Source organism: Ilyonectria robusta (genome assembly GCF_021365365.1).
Source record: "Ilyonectria robusta strain PMI_751 chromosome Unknown BGZ61scaffold_9, whole genome shotgun sequence".
Classification (NCBI taxonomy): Eukaryota; Fungi; Ascomycota; class Sordariomycetes; order Hypocreales; family Nectriaceae; genus Ilyonectria; species Ilyonectria robusta.
Genome location: NW_025764443.1, coordinates 206,499 through 225,316, shown reverse-complemented (window position 1 = coordinate 225,316; position 18,818 = coordinate 206,499). Strand labels below are relative to the sequence as shown.

Here is an 18,818-nt window from a genome sequence, read left to right as displayed (position 1 = left end):
CGTGATATGCCTCATGCGTGCTTGTCTGGCTCGTCTGGCTGGCCTGGCTGGCCCTCCGGCTGATCTGGTGCTGTCTCTGCGCCCAATTGCCCCGGCGACGTGGCGCCAGTGCTGCTGGCCACTGCGTGGGCCAATTGCGCATGGGCACGATATTCATTCCTTGGGCCGTGGGCTTTCGTCACCCATCAAGCGAGCAGGGGACTGGGCGTCTGCCTTAGCCTGTCGGGCCTGCATGCTTTTTTATCGTCGAGTTGTTGCAACAGACTGGACCCATCAACGTCGGCGCCCAGAAAATACACGGACCCCAGAGTAGCAAAGTCAACCCAGCCGCCCAGTTATCCAGCCGACCTCTCGTCAATGACCTCTCCCGGCCTCCCACCCGTTCGCCCGTTATGATCCGAGCCCTGCATCTCACACATTGTCTCTAACATCCAATCCCTTTGTCTCGTTTTTCGCACCCATACCCATTCCCGTTTTTGCCGCTGCTGCGCTGTCGGACCGCGTGACACCCCCATCCATCCACCTCCCTCCCTCCCCCCATACCGAATCGTCGTGCGTTGGACAGCCTTCAGGGCCCGAGAGATCTGACGTTCCGCTTGGCGGACCTACTGCAGCTACCCGATCGCCTGACTGGCGCATCTGCAAGGAGCAAGAGAAATAGACTCGCTCCCCCAGAAATCCTGGGAAGTTTTTTTTTTTCGTGATGTCAGGAGACAGGGAAGCGCAAGTATGAGTCCCGGTCATGGCATCGACTACTGTCCATATAGGACTAATTTTGATTGGTCCTCTGTGCAGGTCTCCGACTTTTCAAATGTTCGATATACCACGGGAGAAGATTCAGATGCGGAGCAGGATCCTGCCGCCGCAGGTCAAGGTGAGTGAATCAATCCATTCTGGACGTCGCTCAAATTTACTGAATTCATGACAAAATAGGTGAGGAGTGGCAACAAAATGAGCTGCTCATGAGAGTGCCCACGGAGGTTGCAGAGCCTCCAGCGACTTTGTCCAAGAAGGACAAAAAGAAGGCTGCCAAGAAGAAGAAGAAGGGCAAGGGAAAGACAGAAGCAGCTGCGCCAGCCCTCCCGCCCACTGTTGAGGAGGAAAAGAAGGCCGAAGACGACACAGCTAAGGCCGAAGAGGCACCCCCAACGGAAGACCAGGACACTGAGGAGAAGCCCTCTGAAGAACCGATGCCTGCTGAAGGAGAGAAACCCGCTATAGAAGACGCTTCTGAGGAGTCAAAACCCAAAGACGACTCACCTCCCGAGGAAGAGACGCCCGCCGAGGAAGCGTCACCACCAGAAGAGTCACCCAACGACGACTCGCCCAAAGCCGACTCACCCAAAGAGGAGCCACCTTCAAAGGGGGTGACATTTGCTGAAGAAGAGGCCCCAGCTGAAGAGGAGAAAGAAGACGAGGACCATTCAGCTTCCACTTCAAAGTCAAAGAAGAGCAAAAACAAGAAGGACAAGAAGAAGGACAAGAAAGACAAAGAGAAGACTGCCAAGACTGTCAAGTCCAAAAGCAAGTCGAAGTCATTACCAGCGGAAGAAAAAGCCGCCGACCCGCCGCCTGCTCCTCCGGTTGAAAAGGAAGCCGAGAGTAGCGCCCCAGCTCCTGAGTCTGAGCCGGAAGCCCCCGCCGAGGGCAAGGACGAGGAAGCGCCCAAGGCTCCTGATGCTGAGGTCGGGGATCAGCCAGCAGATGATACGTCTTCCCCTCCTTCAGACGACACACCGCCGGTTGAGGATTCGAAACCTGAAGAAGAGGCTGCCGAGGCGCCAGGGCAAGACAAACCAACCGAAGACGCTCCTGCGGTAGATTCGCCTACTGCCGAGGACGAGAAACCGGCAGAAGGAGCCAAACCCTCAGATGACGATAAACCCGACGACAAACCTGACGACAAACCCGACGACAAACCCACAGAAGACGACAAGCTCGACGAAGAGGACAAGCCCGCCGAAGAGGACAAGCCTGCAGCAGCAGAGAAGCCCAGTGAAACAGAAGACAAACCCGCCGATGAGGCCAAGTCTGCGGGGGAGGAGACACCTGTGGAGGAGGTGACACCCGCGGAGGAGGAAAAGCCCGCCGAAGCAGAAGACCAGCCTGCTGACGATGTCAAACCACTTGAAGAGGAGAAGTCTACCGAAGCAGCACCTCCTGCCGATGAGGAAAAGACTTCTGAAGATACACCCGCCGAAGAGGACAAACCTTCCGAGGACGACAAGGCTGCTGAAGTCACACCTCCTGCAGAGGAGTCAAAACCTAACCATGAGGAAAGAACTGCTGCTCAGGAAGCCGAGGCTGCCGTTGTCGCCTCGGAGGAGGTAGAGCTGGCTGCCCTGGCTGCCAAGAAGGCGAAGACAAAGAAACGCAAGCTCAACAAGACAGATGCTCAACGTTTTACTGTTCTAACTGAGAATGCAGCGAAACGAGCTGAGGCAAAAGCTGCCGCCGCCTCCGTCGCCGCTGAATCTACACCTCCCGTCGAAGAGGAAAAGATTCCCGAGAACCCTTCTGCTGAAGCCACACCTTCTGCAGAGGAGGGCAACTCTGCTGAGGCCGCACCTCCTGCAGAAGAGGAGGATCAGTCTGCTGAGGCAACATCTCCTGCAGAGGAGGAGGAGAACAAGCCTGCTGAGGCAACACCCCCCGCTGACGCAGCATCCCCTTCAGAGGACGACAAGTCTGCTGAAGCCGTACCATCTGCAGAAGAGGACAAACCCACCGACGCAACATCCCCTTCGGAGGATGACAAGTCTGCTGAAGCTGCACCTCCTGCAGAAGAGGAGGATAAGTCTGCTGAAGCCGCACCTCCCACAGAAGACGACAAATCTGCCAAAGCCGCACCTCCTGCAGAAGAAGATAAATCTGCTGAAGCCGCACCTCCTGCAGAAGAGGATACGTCTGCTGTGGCAGCATCCCCTTCAGAGGACGACAAATCTGCTCAAGCCGCACCTCCTGCGGAAGAGGACAAGTCTGCTGAAATCGCACCTCTTGCAGAAGAGGAGGAGAACAAGCCCGCTGAGACAACACCCTCTGCAGAGGACGACAAATCTGCTGAAGCCGCACCTCCTGCAGAAGAGGAGGATAAGCCTGCTGAGGCAACGGCCACTGCTGAGGCAACGGCCACTGCTGAGGCAACATCCCCTTCAGAGGACGACAAGCCTGTTGAAGCCGCACCTCCTGCAGAGGAGGATAAGGCTGCTGAAACTACACCTCCTGGAGAAGAGGAGAAGCCTACTGAAGCTACGCATTCTGCGGATGACGACTCACCTGCCGAAGCCGCACCTCCTGTAGATGAGGAAAAGCCTGCGGAAGCTACACCCCCTGCGGATGAGGACGCGCCAGCAGATGAAGTGAAAGCTCCCGAGGAAGAAAAGCCTGCTGTAGCGGACCCTCTTGTACCGGCCGCCGAAGAAACACCATCTGAGGAGGAAAAAGTTGCTGAATCCGCACTTCCGGCCGAGGAGTCAACACCTGCGGAAGAGAAAACGCCTGCTCCAGCAGAAGAAGCCGCTACCCAGGAAGCTGCTGAGGCCGAAGCCACTGCTGCACAGCAAGCTGAGGATGCCGCGATCGCCAAAGAAGAGGCAGAGCTGGCTGCCCTGGCTGCCAAGAAGGCGAAAGCAAAGAAACGCAAGCTCAATAAGACAGATGCTCAACGTTTTAGCATTCTGACTGAAAATGCGGCGAAACGAACCGAGATGAAAGTTGCCGCTGCCGCTGCCGCCGCCGCCGCCGCCGAATCTGCCCCTCCTGGTGAGGACAAATCTACGGAGGGAAACAAATCTGAGCCGGAGGAGAAACTCATCGATAATGAAAAGGTAGTTGAAGTGGCTCCTCCCGCCGCTCATGACGATGATGCCTCTAAGGATGAACTCGATTCCAGCGAGACTCCTGCGGAAGAGACCAAGGTTGATGACAAGCCAGAGAAGGAGCCTGAAGCCGAGGAGAAACCGGCCATCGATTCAGCTCTAGAACCGGCTGAAGAGATCAAGGAAGAGGATCCAACGGAATCTGAGCCTGACGCAGCCAAAGAAGAGGTCGTCGTCGAGGACGAGAGGAGCGCTCCTCTAGAGTCTGAAGGCGAAGTCTCCGCAGAGTCAACCACCGAACCCGAACTAGCCAAGGATGCCGAACCCGACGTTGAAGAAACATCTAAGCCGGAGGAGGACACAAAATCGGAGGCACCGACACCAACTGAAGAACCTGCGGAAACAGACAACGACCCGAAGGAAGATGAACCCGGGGAGAAGGACTCCGATGACAAGGCTATCCCAGAGGAGAATGATGCAGAGCTCGACAGCAAAGCTGAAAACAAAAAGTCAGCTGATGAACCTCCAACTGAGAAACCAAACGAGGATCAGGACGAAGCAACCCCAGAACCTGAGCCCACTTCTGTCGAATCCAAGGAAGATGCACCTCTTCAACCAGATCCTGAACCCGAGGCTGCAAAAGACACTCCCCAGGATGATTCCGTCGATGTAACAAAGGTTGATTCTGCTAAGGTCGACCATGATGCAAATGACGCGAATGCTGCAGGCGAAGAAAGCAAGGCTACCGAGGAGGAAAGCAAGAAAGATGAAGCACCTCCTCCCGAGACTGCTCCCTCAGCAGATTCTGATGCTGAGGATGCCGACTCTGCTAAGTTCCAGGAGACCGAAACCTCAGTAACAGAACCTGAACCTGAAGCTGAAGTCAAGCCTGAGGAAGTCAAGGACGACGAGTTAGTGACCAAACTCGAGGAGCCTGTTGAAGAAGCGACTAAGACTGAGGACGCTCCCGCTCCAGAGGCTGCAGCAGAACCCGAGGCCGCTAAGGACGATACTGAGTCGAAGGTCGACAAGGAAGAGTCGGCCACCCCCGAACTTCCCGCAGAGCAACCCGATGCGGAGAAAGCGAAAGAGACCGAGGGTTCAGAAGCTGGCGATGCTCCTAAGTCTGAAGCTGAGGAGGCCTCGCCGCCCCCAGTAGCCGAAGGCGGCACCCCCGAACCTCCTGTCGAGGAGAAGGCTGAAGAGAACCCCGTCGTCGATTCTGAGGTAGAAGATGAGAAGCTTGAACCTTCGGCGGAGAAGGAGCTAGAGGCAGTTGAGGAAAAGCCTGCTGCAGATGACAAACTCGAGGTTGCTACTGAGAAGGAACCAGAAGCGGAGCTCGCTGACGATTCTCCTGAAACTCCAGCCGAGAAGGGGCCAGAGAAACCCGAGGAGGAACCCGCCGAGGAGAAGCCTGTTGAGGAGGACAAGTCTGCTGAGGATGACAAGTCTGACGCTCCTCGACCTGAAGCGGAACCTACTGGTGATTCTCCTGAAACTCTTGATGAAAAGGAGACAGAGGCAGTGGAGGAGAAACCTAGTGAGGAGAAGCCTGTCGAGGAAGAGAAGCTTGTCGAAGAAGAGCAGCCCGCTGAAGCAGAAGACAAAGCTGCTGAAGATGACAAAGCTGCCGAGGACGACGAGCTCAAGGCTCCTGGTGAGAAAGAACCCGAAGCAGAACCCATTGGCGATTCTCCTGAAGCTCCAGATGAGAAAGAGGCAGAGGCAGTACAGGTGAATCCTGTCGAGGAGAAACCTGTCGAACCACAGACGCCTACTGAAGCAGAAGACAAAGCTGCTGAAGACGACAAGCCCGAGGCTCCTGCCGAGAAGGAACCGGAAGCAGAGTCCGCTAAAGATTCTTCTGAAACTCCTGCCGAAAAGGAGACAGAGGCAGTTGAGGACAAGCCTGTCGAGGAGGATAAGCCCATCGAAGCGGAGACGCCCGCTGAATCAGAAGACAAACCTGCCGAAGAGAGCAAACCTGCCGAAGATGATAAGCCCGAGGCTCCTGCCGAGAAGGAACCGGAAGCAGAGTCCGCTAAAGATTCTTCTGAAACTCCTGCCGAAAAAGAGACAGAGGCAGTTGAGGACAAGCCTGCCGAGGAGGACAAGCCCGTCGAAGCAGAGACGCCCGATGGATCAGAAGACAAACCTGCCGAAGAGAGCAAACCTGTCGAAGCCGATAAAGCTACCGAACTTGACAAGCCCGAGGCTCCTGGCGAGAACGAACCAGAAGTAGAGTCCGCTAAAGATTCTTCTGAAACTCCTGCCGAAAAGGAGACAGAGGCAGTTGAGGACAAGCCCATCGAAGCAGAGACGCCTGCTGGATCAGAAGACAAACCTGCCGAAGAGAGCAAACTTGTCGAAGACGATAAAGCTGCTGAACTTGACAAGCCGGAAGCTCCTACCGAGAAGGAACCTGAAGCAGTGCCCGCCAAAGATTCTTCTGAAACTCCTGCCGAAAAGGAGACGGAGGCAGTTGAGGATAAGCCCGCTGAAGCAGAGACGCCTGCGGAAGCAGAAGACAAATCTGCCGAAGAGAGCAAGCCTGCGGAAGACGACAAGCCAGAGGCTCTCGCTGAGAATGACCCTGAAGCGGAACCCGCCAACGATTCTGCTGAACCACCAGTGGAGAAACAATCTGAACCAGAACCGAGCAAGGATGCGGACGACAAGAAGGACGACTCGGCTTCCCAGGCTGACAAAGAGCCTGAGACCCCCGTCGCCGACGAGGTGAACGCCCAGGTGAACGGAGACGACAGCAAGACGGAAGAACCTGAACCTGAGCCCGAGGCCGAGGAAGTGGGAAAAGATGATGCTCTTGCTGCTGAATCAGAGCCCGAGAAAGAACCCGAGAGTCTTGACACGGCCGCAGAAAAGGGTGACAATGAGAAGCCGGAGGAGACACCCGCCCCCCCGGTTGAAGTCGATGAGAAGCCCGACAAGGACACTGAGATTGTTGATGAAGCTTCCGCCTCTGATGACAAGCCAGCTGACAAGGCTCCGCCTGCGCCCCAGGAAGAGGCCAAACCTGCTGAGGAAGCACCTGCTACTGACGACAAGCCAGCCGACGAGGCGCCCCCGGTGGAAGAGGCACCTACAGCTGACGAGAAGCCAGCTGAGGAAGCGCCACCTGCCATCGAGGAGGACGACAAGCCTGAAGAAGAAGCCAAAACTGCCGAAGAGAAGCCAACTGAAGAGGCGCCTGCCACTGACGAAAAGCCAGCTGAGGAAGCACCTCCCTCAGATGACAAGCCAGCCCAGGAGGATCCCCCTGCCCCCGAAGAGGCCCCTGCAACTGGAGAGAAAACGGTTGATGATACACCTGCCACTGATGACAAGCCAGCCGATGAAACAAAGGCCCCCGAGGGAAACACCGAACCAGCCGAGGAGGCGCCCGCTGTTGCGATAGACGCAGACGACAAGCCTGTCGACAAGGAACTGCCGACCCCTGAAGAGGATGCTAAACCAACCGAAGAAGCGCCCGAGTCCGAGGAAGCTAAACCATCCGATGAGCCTCAAGACGAACCAACTCCCGAGCCTGAACCAGAGAAAGCAGCAGAAGCAGAGAAGAAGACCGAGGACGAGGCCAAAGCTACCGAAGCGGAGGAGAGCAAAGACACTCTAGGACCTATTCCAGGCGAGGAAAAGAAGCAGGAAAACAAAGGTGAGGAACGACATTCATTATACGATACCCCTCTTGATTTTCCGCAACGTTTGGGAGTTTCCACTTCGGAGTTACATGAGAACTCGTATCATGGCGTTTTGGTGTTACATTCAGACGATACCCAGGAACAGCAGGACACATCCCACATCCAGGAGAATACAGGACTTACCCCTGTCGTTAATGATGAATCGACCCAGCCAGAGATGGCTGGAACTGCGGAGGCTGAAGAAGAAGCCACGAAGGAGCTCAGGAATGTTTCATCTCCTGAAGAGGGTGGTGAAACTGTCACAGAAATCACGATGCCAGTGTTGGAGAAGCCGAGTTCAGGCCAAAATGCGAAGAGAGTGGTCACAGAGCCGGGACAGGATGCTGTGAACACCGACCTCGAGCCCGAAGAACCAGAGGCTGAGGTTCACGGAGGTGAGGTAGAGGTGATTGAGGGAACTCGCAAAGAACCCGATTTGGAAAACGGTGGTATGGCGGAGGAATTTCCCTCTGACCTCGATGAGCCTGAACAACGTCAATCTTCTCTCACTCCTGCTTACGACACTGAGCATCATGCAACGGAAACAGACAAAGTCGAGAAAGAACTTATCGCAGACTCTCCCAACGAACCACAGCCAGTCATCAACATGCTGGAAGACCAAGAGGCTCGGAGTTTGCTAGTTGAGCCGTTGGAAGCTGTCCCTAAGACGCAGACAGTCTCTCCCGACATTCCTGTCGACGATTCCCCGGGCTCCTTGGAGGAGTTGCGTGAACACTCCGGGGAAGTTGACACCGACTCAATCAAGGCGCGCCCTGCAACCGATCCGCCCAAGCAAAGCGATGCTGAGGACACGGAAACCAAGACTCTCATCGAACGAGATGCCCAAACTGGGACTCTAGAAGTGGTTCCCGATTCTGACAAGAACATATCCGCTGTGCAATCCGAAGACCGGGAGATTCTCGCCGAGGGATCAATCGACCGTACCCAGGACGAAGGAATCGATTATCCTCTACTCACTTCGGCCACCAATGAGTCGCCACCTCAGAAGGACGATGAAGAACAGACACCGCTTAAAAAGGCCGAGGTCTCTCAACCAGAAGCCGATGAATCCGCGCCGGAAAAGACCGAGGAGCTCATCGAACCCCAGAGTGACGTTGTCAGTCTTGACAACGATGCCGATTTAGCACATGGCATCACCGATACGGTTTTCGTTCCTGTAGACATTACCAAGGATGAGAATGTTATCAGGCTAGTCCCTGGGGATCTGAGACAGGCGTCTTTGCTCCCACACAATGATGACGCCACTGAGATTCAGGAACCACGCAACGCTCCAGAGGCGCACGCCACGTCAGAGCTAGAGCAGCAAAACCCCGCTTCTCGTGCACCCTCTCCGGACGGCATTGTCCAAGAAGCGCCAGAGCCACGCTCCAGGGAAAAGCCGCACGCACCTGAACAGTCGGAGCCGATCGCTGAAAAGGACATGATTGCGGAAGAGACCGCTATTGTTGAAGAAGACGCGGCCTCAGAGCCTCAGCAGCCAATCACCACTCTCAAGTCTTTCCTCCCAGATGTCCCTCTTCAAGATGTCGAAAGCGAGCTTCTTGCTGAGGATAATGCTTCCCCAGAAGAGTTGTCCGATGCTGGCCCTCTAGAAGCGGTTTCCGATAAACCCGCGGTTGAAGACCTCGGGGATTTTGGGGTCTCGGGATCTGATCAGCTGCCTACCGCCTCCAGCCCATCTTCAAAAGTCGAGGCTAGGCCTGTCGACGAAGTGTCTCATGCTGATGAGGAGACATCCTCGAATAATTTCCAAGAGCTACCCTTGGAGAGAGCTCTTGTAGAAGAGCTGGTTGGCGATGAAGAAGGCGTGACGCCGACGCCCGAGCAATCAACTGCCATCTCGACGCCTGCTTCACGCGAGATCTTACCTCAAGAGGTCCAAGACAAGTCTATTATGGACAAGGACCTAGCCTCCCGTATGGCCCGGATTGATCTCCAAGACTCATCTTCTGAGAAGGATGTAACAGAAGAATCTGTTCACTCGGACAACGTTGCTTCAGAACTTGAGGAACTGGGCGTTTTCCCTGAGCCACCCTCTCCAATTCTAGTAACTGGGGAGGCTGAAGAGAAACCTCTCACAACCGAAGAACCATCCGCTTCATTGCCTCCAAGTTACCACCTCGAGACTACATCTGAACTGGCTACTGCAGATCAGATGCATCTCACCGAGGACGAAGCTACTTCAGAGCCCGTGGAATCGAACCATTTCTCAAGGCCAGCGCCACCAAACATCGTCCACAAGGAAATTCACGACTATATCTCAGAAATAGATGAAGAGGAAGACGTGCAGGGCGAAACTGCTGCTGTAGCCATCCCTGCGCCTGGCCAACGCGTTCTGGAGCACCCAACTGAGCCTGCCATCACCTCCGTCCATCCAGAGACCGATGAAGAGGATGAGCCCCAGGAGCAGCCAACCAAAGTCAATCTGGCCAGTGAGCTAGTCGAGTCTGAGATGGACGAGTCAGACGATTTTAGCGATGTCGATGAGAATGATCAAGACAGAGTTAAGAATCTCCCTGCTACCGCTCTGGTGTCTCCTCAACTCGAGGAAGATACATCGACCCACGAGATTCGAGCGAGACAAATTATTGAGGGAGATCACACTCACATCTCCAACTCGACTGAAACTCAGAAGCCTCGAGGTGGCGAATCTGACGATGTGGTGCTTCGGCCATCTGATATTGCTTTAGATGTTGACGACGTGGGCGAGAGCTCTTTAGCGACTGCCTTGGAATCCCAAGAAGTTCCAACAGAGGCCGGAAACCCCATTGAGAGCCCTGTACTTCCTCCCAGTGACCTCGAAGACGACGATTCAGATGTTGAACAAAAGTTTTTATTGGATGCTGCAGGGAATAATGGGAGTCGAGCTCTGTCCCCAGCTGCTCGCAAGGTTGCCTTGGATGTTGAGGAAGTCGCTGATGAAGCTACTGAGCTGCAACCTCACGAGGAACCCACCTTCTCAGACGATACGGACACAGATTTGGATGAAGCTGCCGAAATTATACGACCAGCTGAGCCTAGTTCACCCAGGGCAATCCCTCAAGTTGTCGATAAGGATGTGGCTGAGGAGCTTGAGTCGCACGCAGAACAACGCGACACTGTCAATAGAGACAATGCACCAACCCCAGAGCGTGTTTCCTCGGTCGAATCCGATTCGGAGTCTGATCGTGAGTCTGATCGTCAAGGTCTCCTGGTTGTAGCGGCCCACGAGCACGTCACAACTGTCTCTCCACAGGGTGAGAGGTCTCTGGCCTCACCAGAGCGTGCTACCAAGACACCTGAAGCTGAATCTGACTCTGATTCGGATGCTGAGGTTGACTACCGAGGTCTCTCGGTTGCAGCGGCTCCTGAACAGGTTACACCTGTACGCTCAGATGAGCGGTCCCTGCCTCCACCAGCGGCTCGGCTTGATGTCTCCACCAGCCAAGTGCCAATGCCCAAGAGTATCGCAGATAAAACTCCTTTCGAAGAACCCGTCAAGCCTTCCGCTCGCGAACTTGTCATCGAGCAGCTTCCTGTGAACGAAGATACAGACATAGAATCTGATGATTCGATGGACGATCCTCCGGTTGCTGTAAGGCCCCCCGTGGTTGAAAGGCCCCCAAAGGTTGAAAGCCCACCCGCTGTCGACAGCCCCCTAAGGATGGAAAGTCCTCCGAGGCCCGCGAGGTCATCATCATACCGCACCTCTAATGGTCCGTCTCTTGCGCGGGAGGGCTTGGCAGCGGGCGCCGCTGGTGCCGTTGGTGCAGCAATAGTCTCTAGAGTTGCCGATAAGCAAGCTATGCATGGAGAATGGGCCCCCAGGGATTCTTCTCACCACGACTACCCTCCTCGTTCCTTGGATACTCAACGACGTGGACCCTTGCGCCCTGTAAGACCACGGCCAGGAACGGAGGTGTATATCAAGGAACCCATCTTCATGCCTGTGACAAGTCGAGCGGCTGAAAGCAGACCCGTCCTGAGACATCGTGCTTTTTCAACCGAAGGCGAGTCGTCCAAGGCCCCTGTCTACCCAGGCCTCAAGCACGCAACCACGACGGTTGAAGAAGGGCTTCGATCGAAGGCACCGGCTCGCTTGGATCTTAGAAATCCAGGTACCTCCACGAAGGAAGGGCTCCGGCAGAGAGAGGTTCCTCTGCCGGCCCCATCCTCACCAACCGAGGCAGCACCTCGACCTCCAACCCCTGGCATCGTGATACCTGATACAGAAATGATAAGGATGCAGCGAGCTCATACCCTCCGGCGAAAGCGCAAGATGTCTATCCAGCGCGCCGAGGATACGGTTGCTGCTGCTGTAGTCATATATGCGGCAGCGGAGGCTCTGAGCCCCCCTAGCAGCCCGCCTCTTCTAAGCCAACGTGAACAGCAACAGCGTCTACCTAATTTGGGACACCAGATGATGTTGGATTCGGAGGACTATTACTCCCCAGTTGCTTCTACTTCACGACGGAGCTTCGAGGACGACGAGCATGAGGAACTTCACAAGTCCGTTGCTGACTTGTTTACAGACGACAAAAGCAGAGAATCTGGCTCCTCCAGAGACCCAGAGAGACGTCGCAGGCGCCGCCATTCTCAATCCCACAACTCGGGCAGAAGCCGCGAGGAGGACGAAGGGAGAGAACGCCGGCCTCGTGGCGATGACGAGAACAGATCTCACAGATCACGGGGCGAGGATGAGAGAAGGCGCCACAGGACTCGCACCGAGGACGAGCTTCGGCCTCGTCGCCAACGTGGCGAGGAAGAACCCAGATCTCGAGGTGTACGTGGGGAGGAGCCAAAATCTCGGAGCTTGCGTGGTGATGAGGAGCCCAAGTCTCGAAGCCTACGTGGTGATGAGGAAGGTAGAGATTCTACTAGACGATCGTCCCATGGCACTCACTCGCACCGCCGTCATCGGCCTGACAGCTCGGGCTCGGGCACGCCTCCAAGAACCCCAAAGCGGAGAGACAGCGGATTCTCTGCCGACTCCGGCAGCTCTGGGAGACGGCGTCGAACAGCGGAGGAGCAAGTCGCCCATGACAAGCGAAAGGCTGAGCGCGAGCGGGCCGAGTATGAGCAGGCTCAGCGTGAGCAGGCTGAGCGTGAGCAGGCCGAGCGTGATCGGGCTGAGCGTGAGCGAGCAGCGCGTGAGCGAGCAGAACGTGATCGAGCAGAGCGTGAACGAGCAGAGCGCGAGCGATCAACCCGCCGACCAAGAGAAAGGGACTCGGAACGCAGACGTGAACCCTCTAGTGTCAAGGAGAGCAAGGGTAAAGAGCCGGAGTTCGCACCTGAACCTGAGCGACGGCACCGTCGCTCTCGTCGTCACAGCCATTCTACCCGCTCTCGGCCTGACGACGTCCAAGACCGGCCACCAGTGGACCGAGAGGAGCCTGCATTGCCCGAGAAGAAGTTCTTTGATGTGAGGAACTCCGAAGGGATCGTCGGCACCCCGCCGCCAGCGCGAGAAGCGACCCCTGTTGAGAGTATCAAGAGCGTGAGGGAAGCCCCTGCCCCTGAACCCCTCAAGCGCGCGTCGACAATGCGCCCCAAGACCAGACACACTCGACAGTCCATGGATGAACCTCGAACCAGGCCTCACAGGACTCGTAGCGACCCCGTTGACGAGCCACCAAGGCCCTCAAGGCTGTCAAGGTCATCCAGACCCGCTACTAACGAAGAGGTATCCTCCAAGTCACCCCCCGAGGATGCTGCTCGCAAGGCACGACACCAGGAGCGACGGAAAGCCAGAGATAAGGAGGATGAGAAGAAGCCGGGTGGGATCAAGGCTGCATTCAAGAAATTGTTCAGTTGAGAGGAGGAAGATGTTTCTTCGATTCGAGCTATGTATTGATGAGATATGTGTTATCATGTGTAACGATAGGGACGATATTTTGGGACGATTTGCGATGTTCGGGATCAGACAAGCTTTTTAATACTTTGGTTTAAATGCAATTTGGATGTTATGGTTTCGTATAGACTTGAACGTGGTGATGCCATGGATATTCCCCATCGGCCGGCTGTGACGACTAATTACCCTTGATCCATGCAATGTAAAAAACTTGATCCAAAATTGCCCCTTGGCCTTGATGATCGTTCCGTCGGCCATGCGCCATCATTGGGAAATAGGGAAGTTTGATGTTGAAGCTCGAATCGAAACCTGGTTCAGCCTTCACCTTGATTCACCCTGAGAGCCTATGAATCTGCAGGGTCTCCATGTAAGCTTGAGGCCACCCAGCTTGGCAGTGGATAATAAACAGTGTTGGAACTCTACATTGACAGTTTATATAGGAGCAGATTTTGCAGCCTGCAGACTCCGTTCTCCACCAAGTCAACATTGTACTTTAGGGCAAAGTCACCATCGTATTGGATTTGTTCATGCAGATTTTACCTCTGATACACGTGTGATTAATCGCCTCTCCCTCCATATAAGGGCTTGTTGGCCGTGGCTTCCCCTGTCACAACAAGCCATTTATCTACTTCACTTCCGACATTTCAAAATGCGTGGCTCTCTCGCTCTACTGTCCACCCTCTTTGTTGGGGCCCTCGCTGCCCCCATCCAATCAACAGACCCGGCCCTACAGCTCAAGAACGCCCAAGTCGGTAGCGGCCTCTATAGGGTTCCGGGCAATGAAAAACACGATGGAATCGACAACGGGAACAAAGAGAGGGAAGACGAAAAGAATATCGACACCTCGAGAAAGCACTTATCATATATCTATGATGAATTGGACAGGGACGAACCCGTTGAGCCCAAGCCTTTGGGTCCCGAAGACAAAAAGAAACATGCGGCTGGAGATGACGAACCCCGAGTGCCCCCTGTGAAGGAGGACACCGACACCGAACAATCCAAGGGGAGGGTGACCAAGACCAAGAAGACTGATGATGAGAAGGCCGAGGCTCAGGACATCCGCACTAAGAAGCTTGAAGGCAAGAAGAACGATGGGGATGAGGTCAAGAATGAGCAGAAACCAAACGAGAATAAAAAGGACCAAGCTCGACCCAACCCAGTTGGAAAGGGAACCAAGGCGGAGATGAAGACCGAATGCAAGAAGGACGTTCAAAAGGCTAAGAAGGTCAAGTCTTTCGTCATTATCGAAATCTCGTCAAAGCATAAGCGTCTGGAGAGACCTGATGATGTTACCACGCTTCTCCAGGAGGAGCAGAAGATCAAAGATATCAAGATCAAGAAGCACCAGACCAAGCTGAAGAACCTAAATATCAAGGGGAACAAGTCCAATAAGAAACACGCCAACCACGAACAGCTTAAGGAAGAGCTGAAGCCTTTCAATCCCAAGTTCATGGGTCACAAAACCAATGCGAAAGAAACAAAGCCACAGGAGGAACAAGCCAAGAAGAAACAGTCCAAAGAAGCCAAAGTCGACGAATACAGTCCCGAGGAGGACGATGGTGAAGGATTTGTCAAGTTTGTTGAGGCGATGGAGTCGGCAGCTTGATTGGGTTGGAGGTCGGAGGGGAGAGAAGTTCAGGACGAGGTCTCAAGACAGCAAATAGCGGAGTGGTTTTCTACTACTATTTATTTGAATGGTGTTGGACGTCCTCTTAACTCGGCGCTTGAATTGAAGCTAACGGGGATTGTGCAGTGGCCACCGGACTACCTATGCCCTCACTAACGGGATATTCTCGCCATCTAGATGATCTAGTGTCAACACGACTCGATTAGCCCGCTTAGCCATCAGCCATAGAGCCGCGTGTACGATGGCGGATGTAAATCTGTTCATACAGCCACCATGTAATACAAACAAAAACGAATCGTCAAGTGAGCGATGCCTTCCAAGCAGCCACAAGATTCACATGACCTTTTACAGCTGCCACAGGGGTTGAGAACTGTGCCTCGAGGCTAAGGCAAAGATGGGACAGCTACACCATGGTGGGGAAAAGATTGGCTTTCAGTTCAAACTTACGAGTCGTTCTCAGAAGATTCCTGGTGAGTTGGTAGACAAGTGAGCAGATGAGGTAGTCTTATCAATCCCTTTTATACGGGTAGCGTCCCTGCAGCAAGATTTCCGTGTCTGCCTACAAGATTCCTCAATTCTAAAGATGAAGGATGTAAATCAGCTAATTTCTACTCGAAGACCGTGAGTGTACGTATTAGTAAAATATTCCGGGCCACAGGCGAGTAATTCATGCCCATCAATCAATCTCCACCGCAACACACTTGAAGAGGTAGATGGCGATTACTGTCACGTGAATATACACGTGACAGTCACGTCGCCCACAATCCGGTAGGGCCCGCAGTTAATCCGGCGCAACCCTAATTTTCGGCCATTTTTGCTACCCCCACGAGAATTGTGGCCGAAATCTCGCAGGACGCATCACCAACCCACCACACCAAGTACTTTTCTTCATTCCCTTTCAGGCGCAGGATTAGACCTCTTTGCGATCTTCACAATCAACCACACACACATTCACAATGGCTCCTCAGACTGTACGTACATGACCGCTTTGCTGTCGGCCCCCTGCGACAATGGTCGCAGCGAGGTGCCTTGAAAATGCAGTAGGCTAAATGTCATTTCTACAGAAGAAGGCGGGCGGCAAGGTCCAGAAGCAGACCAAGAAGGTATGAACCAATGTCCTTTCCACTATGACGACGACGCCAACACCGAAGGCGATCGATGCGCTGTGGGAATTGGGTAACGAGAAGAACAAAAGGGCTAACCTCAGTTCGACAGTTCATCATCAACGCTTCGCAGCCCGCGAGCGACAAGATCTTCGACGTCGCTGCCTTCGAGAAGTTCCTCCAGGACCGCATCAAGGTCGAGGGCCGCACCAACAACCTTGGCGACAACGTTGTTATCCAGCAGCAGGGCGAGGGCAAGATCGAGATTATTGCCCACAACGACCTGTCTGGCCGCTACCTCAAGTACCTGTACGTTATACTGCTTGGAGTTGAAGAGAGAGAAAGAGAGAGAAACGCAATGGTACTGACTGTCGTGCTCGCAGGACCAAGAAGTTCCTCAAGAAGCAGCAGCTCCGTGACTGGCTCCGTGTTGTCTCTACCTCCCGAGGTGTCTACGAGCTCAAGTTCTTTAACGTCGTCAACGACGAGGCTGAGGAGGACGACGAGTAAATTGTCGCATTGCATCGGAAAGGCGCAGGAATGGGTTGGTGAATTGGGACAGGAAAAGTTTAGGACTTGGCCAATAGATCCAGCCATTTGTGTGGCACCACTTGGTGTTTGCTCCATTGGAGACAAGCTATTATTGTGTCTTGTGTGTTGAGATGTGAAGAATCTATCGTGACTGCTGCCACTGAAACGCTGGTGTAACCAATGTGCTCCGCGGGGTTCCTCCTACCTATCCAATCTATAAGGGGTATTGTCATGAGAACGGGCTTGCCCTCGTCATCATGGTAATGACCGCATCACGCCCTCGAAGGCCACCAGAGCCATGGCGTTCGCGGGGAACGCCCTCAAGAAGCATGGCACGAACCCCCTCCAGTATCCCTTCCATCCACTCTCCCGATACACGGCCACGGCGGCATCTTTCCAGCGGGGGAATTTCCTCACGCCGTCACGCAGTCCCCCACCCAGGGGATCCGTCATGATGCGCTGCTTGACGACATCGCTCGGGTAGCTGGTCAGCCAGAACACCTGGGCACTCAGCCCGCCGGCCCAGAAGTTGACGGCCGGGGCGCTGAGGTTGGTGTTCTTGCGGAAGTAGCGCGATAGGACGTCGTAGCTACCCCACCAGCAGAAGAAGAAGCCGCGGAAGAGCAGCGTCGCCGACAGGCCGTGGTAGATGCCGCGGATGCCGTGGTGCGTGTAGATCTTGCGCAGGGCGTCGATGGGGCCTGCGTACAGCCGGTCGGCCTTCTGCGCGGCGTACTGGATCTGCAGCCGCGCCTTGACGTGCTCGACGGGCGCCGCGATGAAGCTGACGGTGCAGCCGGCCATGATGCCCGCGATGCCGTGGCCGTACGACGGCAGGGACGTCCTCACGCCGGGAGCCGGAGCGGCCGTGGGCTGGACGTGGAAGACATTCTCCGAGAGCAAGCGGCGGTAGACGTTGAGCGAGCCCAGCATGACCGAGTCCATGAACATCCAGCCGACGAGCGGCGGCGTTGCGCCCTTGTAGAGGCCGACGAAGCCCTCATTGCGGACCGTCTGCGTGAGGCATTGCAGAGGGCCGCTGAAGCGCGATGCGTCAGTAGTCTGCAGGCGGACCTTGACGGTATCGAAGGGGTGGCCAACTGGACGAGCGTGTTAGCAAGCCATTCAGGACTGGTGATATCCGGGCGAAAGCTTCCATACCGGTGAGTTTTGCGATGCCGCTGAAGACTCCCGCCACGAAGCCCTTGTAGTCATGGCTACCCCCCGGCTTCTTAATCTGCTTCGGCGTCTGGTCCATGTTCGGATTCGCCTGCCCTCTCACTTCCGTCGCCATAGCTCAGTGGCTCCTTGTTTTTTTCTCTCCACAACTCTCACAGCCCGAGGTTCAGAGAAGCAGACAGACAGACACCTAGTAGAGAGCCGATGCCGTCAGGTCACTCTCCAAGCTCCATGAGCTGAGAAAGGATGGACACGAGAGGAGAAGCTCGCCGGCCGACGATTGATTTGGTTCGAGGGCTTTGCGGAATGCAGGATGACAAGGATGGAAGCTATTCCTTGCTCAATCAGATTAGAAGACTCATGGCAGGTGGTGAAGCCGTCAGACAATTTCCTTTTGGAATGGTTGCTATTCGTTGACGAGTCCACTTCCGCCGCCGCACTACGCACTAGGATACCTACCTCACGTAAACTCGTCACCGACGTCGGAGTTTAGCCGCCGCCTTCCCACTACGTCCGTACTCAATAACGTAATATTCGAGACCTCACAACTTCATAACTTCACAACTTTACATCACACAGACAAATCTTTTCCCCGTCGTCAATGCTCTTCAATTCATTCCCCTTGATGCTGTCCCCCAATTACAACCGATATGGTATCTCACATAACTACAACTATCCTAATGTTACCTAACGAAAGGGGATTCCCTGAGCGATAAACTCCACGACGCTCTCCAGTGTGGGCCTTTGTTTCCCACTCCCCCGTTCATGAATCCAACCAAATACCTGTCCAATGTGACGCACCGCTCTGAAACCAGATAGCCATGTCATGTCGTCGTCAAGAAATGAAACAAACCCTTCATGTGCAAGCGGTCCTCCACAATGATATCTTCCTATTTTTGTTGGGGTATCCATCATCCCCTGTCCCCCATTCCGATCTTTTTATTATTTTTCTTTAGCAAGTTGCCTCGCCACTGGCCTGGCCAACTTCGTTGTAGTGTTGTTGCAGTC

General features: G+C 54.6%; 4 protein-coding genes across 4 annotated transcripts; 3 read left to right on the top strand and 1 right to left on the bottom strand.

Moving 5' to 3' along the window:
* Positions 1-1,880: 1,880 nt before the first annotated feature.
* BGZ61DRAFT_306937 (uncharacterized protein) lies at positions 1,881-3,380 on the top strand (the record flags this gene model as incomplete). The annotated part of the gene is made up of 2 exons (XM_046238749.1): positions 1,881-2,237; positions 3,159-3,380. Coding segments are annotated over 2 exons (579 nt in total), but the record flags the coding sequence as incomplete, so codon positions are not given.
* Positions 3,381-14,019: 10,639 nt separating this feature from the next.
* BGZ61DRAFT_477534 (uncharacterized protein) lies at positions 14,020-14,976 on the top strand (the record flags this gene model as incomplete). Its single annotated transcript, XM_046248914.1, has 1 exon — positions 14,020-14,976. The coding sequence occupies one exon, from the start codon at positions 14,020-14,022 to the stop codon at positions 14,974-14,976; it is 957 nt and encodes a 318-aa protein (XP_046104564.1).
* Positions 14,977-15,802: 826 nt separating this feature from the next.
* On the top strand, positions 15,803-16,712 carry BGZ61DRAFT_450861 (ribosomal protein L22e). The gene is made up of 3 exons (XM_046245769.1): positions 15,803-16,100; positions 16,213-16,409; positions 16,484-16,712. The coding sequence occupies exons 1-3, from the start codon at positions 16,047-16,049 to the stop codon at positions 16,608-16,610; spliced, it is 378 nt and encodes a 125-aa protein (XP_046104563.1). The 5' UTR covers positions 15,803-16,046; the 3' UTR covers positions 16,611-16,712.
* Positions 16,713-16,886: 174 nt separating this feature from the next.
* Positions 16,887-17,889, bottom strand: BGZ61DRAFT_477532 (mitochondrial carrier domain-containing protein; the record flags this gene model as incomplete). The annotated part of the gene is made up of 2 exons (XM_046248913.1): positions 16,887-17,731; positions 17,793-17,889. 2 exons carry the CDS (start codon positions 17,887-17,889, stop codon positions 16,887-16,889), a joined length of 942 nt encoding a protein of 313 aa, XP_046104562.1.
* Positions 17,890-18,818: the final 929 nt, after the last annotated feature.